General features: G+C 42.0%; 1 protein-coding gene across 2 annotated transcripts; it reads right to left on the bottom strand.

Moving 5' to 3' along the window:
- Positions 1–3,406: 3,406 nt before the first annotated feature.
- gpr39 (G protein-coupled receptor 39) lies at positions 3,407–10,781 on the bottom strand. Of its 2 annotated transcripts, XM_053627206.1 has the most exons (3): positions 7,714–10,781; positions 6,729–7,621; positions 3,407–5,101 (listed from the first exon to the last, which is right to left on the bottom strand). In XM_053627206.1, exons 2-3 carry the CDS (start codon positions 7,519–7,521, stop codon positions 4,653–4,655), a joined length of 1,242 nt encoding a protein of 413 aa, XP_053483181.1. In that variant the 5' UTR covers positions 7,522–7,621; positions 7,714–10,781; the 3' UTR covers positions 3,407–4,652. The 2 variants fall into 2 exon arrangements, with proteins under 2 accessions (XP_053483181.1, XP_053483182.1); XM_053627207.1 differs by having other exon boundaries at positions 6,729–10,781.
- Between the last annotated feature and the right edge of the window lie 703 nt (positions 10,782–11,484).

Below are 11,484 nucleotides of genomic sequence, written 5' to 3'. Positions count from 1 at the left end.
GTGTGTGGTGTAGACCACCCTGCCATAGCACACACATCCTGTAAGCGTACCCATTAGATAAAGCCTTTGAATGAGCCCCTATGCCCAGAGGCGTAGCAAGAGTGCGCGTATCATAAGCAATAGAGATTGCTTCCACTATCCAAATGCATTGCTTTGACACAGCATCACATGCCAAGCAGACCAGCAACTGCTCTGACTTATGACATTGGCCAGAGCAGTGGGCATAAGTACAAAGAGCCATCACTGGACACAGTAGGTGCAATCTTCCTCGTTCCAGTGTAAGGAACAGAGGAGGGCAGAAAGCCTGCAACACTACCGGCTGGGCAGCAGACCTGGGCACTTAGGAAATAATCCGACCTAGGATATAGGGAGGCCTCAGTTAATCCAGGGGCAAAGTCAAGGAAGGAAGGGGCAACAGAGTTGTCAGGGCCAGCCAAAAGAGCTACCTTAAACCTTCCTCCCTCAGAGAAAGAGGTACATGCTTTATGCCCCCTTTGTCCAAGACAGATCTTACTTCCTGGGCTAACGTCAGGCTCTGCATTGTGCTGACTACTGTGGTGAGCACACCTCTGAAACGATGGGGGGGGTCAAGCTATGAACTGCTCCCGGTACCATTTCTATGGAGAACAGAACCCATGGAGATACATTTGGCAGTAGTTTCCATGCTGCCAGATGGTCTTTAGTGACGTTAACTTTCACATTTGTTGGAAGGAAAGCATCAGATTTTCGTTGCCCTGTGACAGCTCATTGACCAGAGAAAACTGGAAACTTGGGACTAGGGGAGCCCTACAGTAATACTGAGGGCTAACTGCCCTAACAACCACTCGTCCTCTGATACCTCCCTCCGCGGCTCCTCAGGACCGCTTCTTTTTGACTTTTTGGCACTTATCATTTTTAAATCAGGCCTACTAGCAGGCTGCGACTCTGGATGCCCAGTCCCCCTGGCTTTCTGTGGGGGTAGGTTGGCCGCCGCACTCTCCTTCTGTGCCTCCCTCAAAATTCAGCAGGTCTGCCCAATAGGCCTGCAAAACTGCCATTGTGTGCCATTGTGTGGAAGACCTGCCGCCGCATAGGCTTCGCCAACCAACGCCGAGGTGGTCTTACATGGCTTGGATGGCAAAGCTGGCCCCCCAATTTTAATTGATGTCAATGGAGAGCGGTAGCTCACAAGCGCCTCCTCCATCTTCGGCATAGCAAAAGAACACTACTGTTTATCTCACGCAATGGCCGAATAATATGACGTTATGGGGTTATAAACATGGCTTTCCTCAGAAGCGTGATACTTCATGGTGCACTTCGGTGAAAAAAAGGGGGAGTTTTCTGTGGTGTGAGGGAGCGCTCTCCTTCTCACTGGCTCCCCCTCTGGCTCCTCGGAGTCAGAGAACCCACCCTCTCTGATTCAGAGGAGCCAGAGGAAGGAGCCAGTGCATCATTTTTATGACAGTGGAGAATGCTGCAGCAGCCCATGAGGGGGGCTGACTGCACTCATTGTAAAAAAAAAAGAAAACGGCACAATGAAGCTGTTAAGCTCTTGGCTCTCTCACTTCTCACCTGAACGGCAATGGGTTTCAGGACTTCAGGACTCTGGGGCAGCCGGTGTCGAGGCAGCCAGCAAGCTGGGATCCTGCAGGTCCCAGAAATCAGCGCTGCTCTATCTCTTGTTCTTCCTCCAGATCCAACTCTCTGGTACCAGGTTTGGAGCTCGCAAAGTGACTTCTCGCTCTGGTGTGGAGAGTCAACCCACCCTCTCTGACTCTGAGGAGCCAGACTGCCTCGACAGCGGCTGGCCCAGAGTCCTGAAGTCCTGAAACCCATCGCCGTTCAGGTGAGAAGTGAGAGAGCCAAGAGCTTAACAGCTTCATTGTGCCTTTTTCTTTTTTTTACAATGAGTGCAGTCAGCCCCCCTCGTGGGCTGCTGCAGCATTCTCCACTCTCATAAAAATGATGCACTGGCTCCTTCCTCTGGCTCCTCTGAATCAGAGAGGGTGGGTTGACTCGCCATACTGGAGGGAGAAGTCGCTTTGCGAACTCCAAAACCCGGAAGCGGAGAGTCGGATCCAGCGGAAAGAGCAAGAGATAGAGTAGCTCTCGTCTGAGGATCTGAGCCGGCTGGCCGCCTCGACAGCGGCTGGTCCAGAGTCCTGAGGTTCCGAAAACCGGGAGCGGATTTGCTTCATTGTGAAGCGTTCACAATGAGTGCAGTCAGCCCCGTCGTGGGCTTCACACCAAAAATGTGTCCATCCCCAATATATATATATATATATATATGTGTGTATATAAAATAGAGAGAAGTGAAGAGTGTTAGGAATCTTCACACAGAGAACTAACATGTGGCTTTGCTTTAGACAAAGAAAGCTGATGACGTGGTTTACAGGTGCTGTTTTATAGTCACGTGACACGCGAAATGCTTGAGATACCGGTTGCGCATGAGGGCACATCCCACAGCGTGAAGCGGTTCGGTGAAAAAAAGGGGGAGTTTTCTGCGGTGTGAGGGAGCGCTCTCCTTCTCACTGGCTCCCCCTCGGAGTCAGAGATAAAGGTCTTACCTTTCCAATACTTTTGGAGGGGAGCGTATATCTAAAAAAAAAAAAATTACTTGCAAATATTTAAGAATGAAACATATTTATTTTCAAATAATAACAATAAGAACAATTTTTGCTGTAAAAACATTACTATAATGGATTACTAATATATTCCAGTACGTATTATGCAGCATGTCTTAGGCTTTCAGAGGTCGCATGCACAGCTCTTTTTCTATTATAAAATAGTCAGAATAAGCAGTCACAAATGGAGACTTTATATGTGTAGTGCAGCAGAAAATTGTGAATAACAATAATGCAGTTGTTAAAGCATGCAATAGGTGTATTTACTTTACTCTAAACAAATGTATAAAGTTTTGAAAGATGATGGGAAAATAAATAAAGCTTTCAAATATAGCAGAGACTCAAAGTAGAGACTTTCTCAGGCAACTGTGTAAAAGTATGTTTAGCGATTTTATATATATGTGTGTGTGTGTATATATATATATATATATATATATATATATATATATATATATATATATATATATATATATATATCGTATATTGGAACTTGCCTTTATGTTTTCGTTAATGAACAACATGAATGAGATATTCTTTTTAAAACAGAAAGAAACCTGAATGTATTTGGAGGTAAGCTACAATATTTATAGGTCTACATGATGGTTACAGGTGCACAATATGGAAAAAAATATTGTATTGCTATAACACACATTACTATAACAATGTGCCTGCAATTTATTTAAAAACCTGGTTGGCCAGATTTTTTTTTTTAATTAATGCCAATGACAGAATTTGTCAACACACCAACAGAAAACTTGTCTTGAATCTCTGAGATAAAAACACAAGACAGTGATAGTGCTCATTTGAAATTTATGTTTATTATGGTTAACAAGTATATATAGTGCAGCCCTTAGGTCTACAACCATTTTGAATGTCTTCACAAAGTTTAGACTGGACTTTTGTCATGATATCAAAGTTGTACCGAATGATTGGAATTCTTTAATTGGTAAAACTTTAAACTAAGGTTTACTCAAATGAACTTTAACATGAACAAACCATGTATGTCAGCGTTCATACACTATAAGCAACATTAACAAAGTAACTAACACTTCCATTAAGTGAGTATGGTTTTTAATGAATTAATAAATAAATTTTTACCCAATGCTTATCCTATAAGTTCATAAAATGTAGCCCACAATGAGCAATATGAACCAACACTTCAATGAACTTTTTTTTTTGTGGTTATTTAACTGGCAAAATTCAGAGCTGAGCCTGAATAAAAAGTTCCATTATTCACATGTGGAGACTAGAGTTCATTAAATCATCAAAATTTAGGAACACAGTGTAATAAAATTTTTGCTCTTTTATGTTGACGTATTCTTAGTCATGGATCGAATGAACATTAGTCAATGCAGGTGTATTCCATTAACATTTAAACAACTGTCAGCTACTACACTTGTTAACTTAATTTGTTAACATTATTTAGGATTTATTAATGCTGAGGGTTCATGTTAAGTAATGCAGTAAATAATGTAAGTTGTTAGAGAACCTTAATGTAAAGTGTTGCCCATTAATTCATAACAGTCAATGAGAATCTTCTGAATGGAAAGGGAAAATCTACACTGAATTTATAGTTTATAAGTAGTGCCGACTTTGTACCTACTCTTACTGGTCATTTTGTCACGTAAATCTACCACATAGATGAGTTTGTATGTATTAAATGACGATATACAATGCACAAATCCTGGATTTAACCAATTTATGGGAGGAAAAGGACCACTATAGGACCACTGCTAGCCAGATGTTACCTCATGGTGAATCATTCTCAGAACAGCAGTGATGTGGTAGTGTGTGTTGTTTTGGTGTGTTTGTATATCATGTGAGTCACTGTTGTGTTGAGAAACAGTTCACCAATCAAAAATATTCAGCCAACAGCAATTCTGTGATCACTGATGACAAATTCTACATGGGGAAAAAAAAGAAGATGAGAAACAATCTATAACTACTCTCTACAAGGTGGACCAACAAGGTAGCTGTGTCTAAAAAGTGGCCATTAAGGATATCCAAGCTGATGAGTAGGCTTTAGTGGAGTAAGAGGCTTGACATGACTCACGTTTCCGTCTCTGATGAAATAGGTGGAGGTGTGTTTAAGATTTGAACAACAGGGCTGCTCTCTGCACTCGGGGTCAGAGTTTCAGCATCTCTGCTGGACGGCTGCATGTTCCTGTGCTGGGATTTTTTACACAGCAGAGGACGCAGTGAATGGCGGGAGGCGTGGGAAGCTTTGTTGTTCTCCACCGTTCTCTTGTTAACATGCTGGATAGAGAGACGGCAGCACAACGTCTGGAGGAAGGCTGTTCGAAACTGGCGTGATGAGAGATTGTAGAGCAGAGGGTTCAGCACGGAGCTCAGGTAGAAGAAGGTGTCAGCTACAGGGTGCAGTTTGACGTATGATACCAGGTAACTCCTGCTCCATGCATCCTTGGGTATGGTTGCCGTCATCAAGCGTCGCACCTGGTTTGGCATCCAGCACACGAACAGCGCACACACGATCAGCACTAAGGGAAACACCCACACACAAGCACATAAGTACAAATGATTAAGGATGTATTCACAAAAACACATGGAACCACATATGAATATTCAGTACGTTTAAGCATTCATATAAATAAAATGGTGCAAAGAAAAGGAGAGAGAAACAGCATGCAAGGTGCACTAAGTATATTGTACACTGGAAAAACCTTTTTTTGTTGTTTTTTTTTCCACATTTTTCTCCCCAGTTTGGTCACTTGCCATTTCCCACCCACCAGCCAGCTCTCTCCTATCATACTGTACAACAGCTACCAACTGGGGACTATGAAGCCTAACACATGCTTCCTGCCAGACACTTGAAGCCAGCCAACTGCATCTTTTCAAACTTCTGCTTGTACTGTGTCAAAGTCACACACTCAGAGGAAAGCACTAAGTGCCCTCTTCCACATACATGAGCTCACATACACCCTCGAATGGCTAGTGACGCTGTGATTGACAGGGAAGAGAGAATATGCCGTCTCTCCCACCCAGACAACATGGCCAATTTTGCTCCCTTGGTTCCTGGCTACATTTGGATTCAAGTGTGCAATCTCCCAACAATAGGCCAAAGGTTAAATTACAGGGTGTCCCAAAATTTTTTAGCAAAATGTCTTCCAAAATTTGTCATATATATATATATATTATATACATGCACACACACTTTTACTTCCAAAAAAGATGGGACGCTGTGAAAAATGTAAATAAAAATCTCAAACCCATATGCTATTCACAATAGAACATAGAAAACATACCAAATGTTTAAACTGAGTAAATGTACCAGTTTTTTGCAGGTGAACCTCTGCCCATTTTTACTTCTGAGAGACTCTGCCTCTCTAAGATACTCTTTTATACCCAATCATGTTACTGACCTGTTGCCAATTAACTTTCAGCTGTTTCTTTTTAATAACATTTACTTTTCCAGCCTTTTGTTGCCCCATCCCAACTTTTCTGAGACATGTTGCAGTCATCAAATTCAAAATTACTTTAATTTTTTTCTTAATGTTTTATTGTGAATCACATATGGCTTTATGAGATTTGCCAATCATTGCATTCTGTTTTTGTTTTATATATATAATTTTTTCAAATAGCCTTTAAGAATGCCTTAAAAGAAGAACATATTGAAATCATTCTCATGGCTGGATTGGGAAGATTTCGCAAGGTTGCAATGGACATGCAATTACATGCATAACACCAGATGTGTTAACACGTTAAAGAAATGGCAATCATGTAGAGGATGTTTTGTAAATAAAGTTACATTTTGATTTCCCCTATTAATGGAGACTCTTGGAACACCCTGTATTACCTCTAATTCTGTAGAGATTAATGTCTGTACATGGCAAAAAAAACTTCACTCTGAGTTTTTCCTTAACACATTTTGGCCTTCACTATGAGACAGTGAGCATGTAGACCCAATGAGGTTTCTAAACCTTCGGTTGGAAATGCTTATTTTTATTTCTATTGTGTAGCTAATGTGAAAAATTGGACCAGTATGCATAACTGTAAGTCATATCTGTTTTAAATGCTTATGAAAGGAAATGCATGTCTATTAGGTTTCTACTTCAGTCTTCATCATGCTTTATGTAATAAATTTGTTGTGCAAATGCAGTGAGTTACCTAGGAAAATGATGGTCTGCTTGCGGGATGCTTTGACCTTGGCGCTCTCATGTTTAGACACGCTAGTGCCTGAAGCATCCATAGTAATCATGGGTGCCCTGAGGACAACAATCATGCTCCTGCACATGAAAGCCACACTGCCAAGGACCAGCAGGTAGAGGATGAAAGCTGTGAATATGCTGGTGCGATAAATTCCCCAGTACTCATGCAGGTTGGTGCAGAAGGTCAGGTTCTGTGCTGGCGCTCCTCCTGGCTCCACCACATGACCTTGCGTTCCAGTTGTAATTAGCAGTGGCACAGCGACGAGGATGGAGGAGAGCCATGCAGCAAGGATGAGGTGAGCAGTGCGGGCATGTGCCAACGCTTTGTATCGAAATGGATGGCATATAGCCATGTAGCGTTCAAAGCTCAGAGTGGTCACATTTAGGATGGTGGCATAACTGCACGCTTCGAACAGGAAGTTGTAGATCTTGCAGGCTACATTTCCAGAAGCAGAGCTAAACGGGAACCAGATGGCACTATAAAGTTCCACGGGCATCCCAATCAGTAACACCAGCAAATCAGAGCAGGCCAGGCTCACCATGTGATCAGTAACATTCTTCTGTAAGTACCCGTTTCTCTGAAGCACTTGCGTGACGTGAATAGTGATGCTGTTTCCAACGATTCCCAGGATGAGAATGAGGCTGTAGAGTACCGTGAGGAAGACCTTCAATTCGAAGTGCGTCTCCAGCTTTCGCCAGTCCCGCTCTCTTTCCTGTTCAGCCATATTCTCCTGCTCTCTGCTCGGATCCATGCTGTTGACTTTAGCCCAGTTAGCCTTATCTTTCCAGGAACACTACACTGATATCAGCACTATTAATCATCAAACTACTGCTGAAACCATGATGAGGTTCCTATAAAGAATGAAAAGCCCATTTAGAGTTTCATGCGTTAAGTTGTATTAAATTCTACCTTCTACCTTAAGCCTAGAGTAGTGTTCTCTTACCTGACTAATCCAACACTCCTGAGTCAGCTGCTCCAACTCACTGTGCCTCCATAAGCACCAGATTCATGGGGTTCTTCCTTCTCTGGCCGGAGGCTCTTCCTGACCATTTGTATGTAGGTTCAGCTTGGTTTTGTTCAAGCAAGCAATGCTTCTCTTTCTCCCTCTGAGGCCATCTGAGTTAATGATTACAGTTTAACTCAGAGGCTGAGGGTGTGTGTGTGTGTGTAGATGTGTGCTAATCAGCATGAGCTAAGTGGACTGGCCCTCGCTTTACAATCACAGCACCTTTGCAGGAGTCAGAGCTATGAGTCACATGCTCCCTGCTGACCCCAGAAAAATGTCCGGACCATTGTGATCAGATAGGAAGTTTAAGAAATACTGATTTTCATATCCTTTTTTTCCCTATAGAATCAGACAAGTAAGCATTTTAGTTGATAAACAACTCACAGTAAAGCTCTCATTAGTCATGTAAAGTTTCCCAAACATGTCTTAAAGGCTCAGTGAATCAGTCTCAGCAGATCCTCCCACTTCAGGACAAACCCAATAACGTTTAGATCCAGCACTGAGTCAAACTGACTAAAGTAAACAGGACGATAGCAGCAATCTGAATGTGTACAACATGAATGAAACATCAAACTGAAACGGAATCAGGAAACACTCTGCTATTTGTTTTCCTAAATGACTCTTGTTAAGCTTGTTCATTTCTTTAGTATAAGAAAGATTTTGTTTTTTAAAAAAAAGCATATTGTCCACTTTCTTTCTTCGGCTTATATCCTGATTCAGATCTACAGTCATCAGATACAGAACATCTGCCTAAAGCAAGGGTAAAGATGTTACACTTCATATCTGACAACTCAGAATAACAATCAGCTCTTTCTGTAGTTAATTCTTGAGAAGACATGTCAGTGGAGGATATACTCCTAGAACTACAGCTTAAATCTAGGACTCTGAAGGCCTCTTCAAACCAAGGGTCCTGTATTATCTTCTTTACGATTATTATTATTATTATTCACAACTCAAGAGACGGGCGCACAGTGGCTTAGTGGTTAGCACGTTTGCCTCGCACCTCCAGGGTCCGGGGTTCGATTCCTGCCGGGGCCATGTGTGTGCGGAGTTTGCACGTTCTCCCCGTGCTGTGGGGGTTTCCTCCCCTGTCCAGGGTGTACCCTGCCTTGTGCCTGATGCTCAATGGGATAGGTTCCAGGTTCTCCCGTGACCCTGGAGAAGGAGTAAGCGGTAGAAGATGGATGGACAACCCAAGAGACTTGGCATCTACAGCAGGGGAAATAAGTATTGGATGCATCAACATTTTTTCCAGTAAATATATTTCCAATGAGGTTATTCAAATGAAATTTTCACCAGACATTAGTATTAACTCAAGAAATCAGGAAATATAAAGAATTCACAACATTAAAGTCCATAAATAAAGTTATGTGTAATAAAGTGGAATGAGACAGGAAAAAAGTATTGAACACGCTAACTGAAATGTATTTAATACTTAGTGGAGAAGCCTTTGTTTGTAACGACAGCTTCAAGATGCTTCCTGTATGAAGAAATTAATGGGCCGCAGTATTCAGGTGTGATTTTGGCCCATTCTTCTAAACATATTGTCTTTAAATCTTGTTCAATTGGATTCAAGTCAGGTGATTGACTGGGCCATTCTAACGCCTTGATTTATTTTCTCTGAAACCAACTGAGAGTTTTGTTTGCTGTATGCTGTGGATAGTTGTCCTTCTGGAAGATCCACCCACATCTCATCTTCATCATCCTGGTGGATGGCAGCAGATTCTTCTCAAGAATCTCCCGGTAAAGGGCTCCATTCGTCGTTCCTTCAATAATATGAAGTCTGCAGTACCATGCGATGAAAAACAGCCCCACACCATGATGCTTCCACCTCCACACTTCACTGTTGTTATTGTGTTTTTAGGGTGATGTGCTGTGCCATTTCTTCTCCAAACATGGTGTGTAGTATGACCAGACCACACTCTCCCAGTATTTCATAGGCTTGTCCAAATGGGTTGTAGCAAACTTTAAACGAGCTTCGACAAGCCTTTTCTTTAGTAATGGAGTCTTGCAGGGTGAGCGTGAGCAGTGGTGTGCATTGCCTAATGTTTTCTCTGTGACGATGGTACCTGCTGCCTCCAAGTGTTTCTGGAGCTCTTTCCGAGTGGTCCTTGGCTCTTGGTCTACTCTTCTGACTATTCTTCTGACTCCCTGGTCAGAAATCTTGTGAGGAGCTCCTGTGCATGGCCGGTTGATGATGGAGTGACGTTGCTTCCACTTGTGGATAATGGCTCCAAAGGTGCTTACTGGAAGATTCAGAAGTTTTGAAATACCTCTGTATCCAATTCCATCAATATGTTTCACAACAATAAGGTTGCGAAGGTCTTGGGAGAGCTCTTTGCTTTTACCCATCATGAGATGTTTCTTGTGTGAAACCTTCGTAATGAAAAGCCTTTTTATAGACCCTCCATTTACTAACCCAGCTGATATTATTTTGCACAGATGGGGGTATGATTATATTCTAACTACTTACAGATTTCAGCTGGTTCCTTGCCTTGGAGAACTGCTTTTTCTTAGTGTGTTCAATACTTTTTTCCTGTGTCATTTCACTTTATTACACATAAGTTTATTTATGGACTTTAATGTTGGTAATTCTTTATATTTCCAGATTTCAGCATGTAATGTCTGGTGAAAATTACATGTGAATAGCCTCATTGGAAGTATATTTACTGAAAAAATGTTGACGCGTATTTTATACATAAAATATTATCTTCTATTTAAAAAAGTGCAAAGGTATGAGGTAGAGGAAATAGAGACCATCTCAGTGCAAATGAAAAGGTGTACAAATAAAAGTGTATTGTACAGAGAAATTATGTGCATACGTCCGGTGACCATCAGTTGACGATACAGACATCATGTAGTAATTAGTCAATAATGTGCAAAGAAGCAAGATTGAGAATGAGGTGTAAGGGCAAGTACCATGGTATTCCAAATGACAAGAGACAAATGGTGTTTAAGAGTGCAAAGAACATTAATATTGTACAGTACAGGTTCAGAGTTCAGAAAGCTGACAGCTGATGGGAAGAAACTGTTCCTGAGTCTGCTACTGCGATAGCGAAGACTCCTGTAACGTTTCCCAGATGGTAGAGGTGTAAACATACAATGGTTGGGGTGAGAGGTGTCTTTGATTATACTCCTCACCCACTCTAGACAGCATTTGCGATGGCTGTCCTAGATGGAAAACATCTGGACACCAGTGATGTATTGGGCAGTTTTCACCACCCGTTGGAGGGCCTTCTGATCTGAGACAGTGCAGTTGCCATACCACACTGTGATGCAGATTGTTTAAGATGCTTTCAGTAGTGCAGCAGTAAAAATTCAGTAGGATCTGGGGGGGATAAGTGAGCTTTCCTTAGTTTCCTAAGGAAGTAAAGGCGCTGTTGCACCTTTCTGATCAGGGTGGAGGAGTTGAGTGCCCAGGAAAGGTCCTCAGAGACATGGACCCAGGAACCTGAAGCTGGTCACATGCTCCACCGCACATACTGTACAAGATGCATATGTGCATGTGAATGTATGAGTACGCTATGATTACTTCGCACACGTATGGTCATCATGAAATTGAGCCATTGTATTTTTGGAAGAGAGGTGACATAAAGAGTGATAATTCACCTAAATAAGTTCTCGATCAAATTCTTGATTCAGATTGGTCAGAAGGTGTTGATTGATTTTCTATAACAGCAGTTTGGAGAGTTTGACAAGAAGACAACT

This window comes from Ictalurus furcatus, chromosome 6 (genome assembly GCF_023375685.1).
Source record: "Ictalurus furcatus strain D&B chromosome 6, Billie_1.0, whole genome shotgun sequence".
Lineage (NCBI taxonomy): Eukaryota > Metazoa > Chordata > Actinopteri > Siluriformes > Ictaluridae > Ictalurus > Ictalurus furcatus.
Note: the sequence above shows the minus strand (reverse complement) of the source record. Positions and strands in the feature narration are given on the sequence as shown.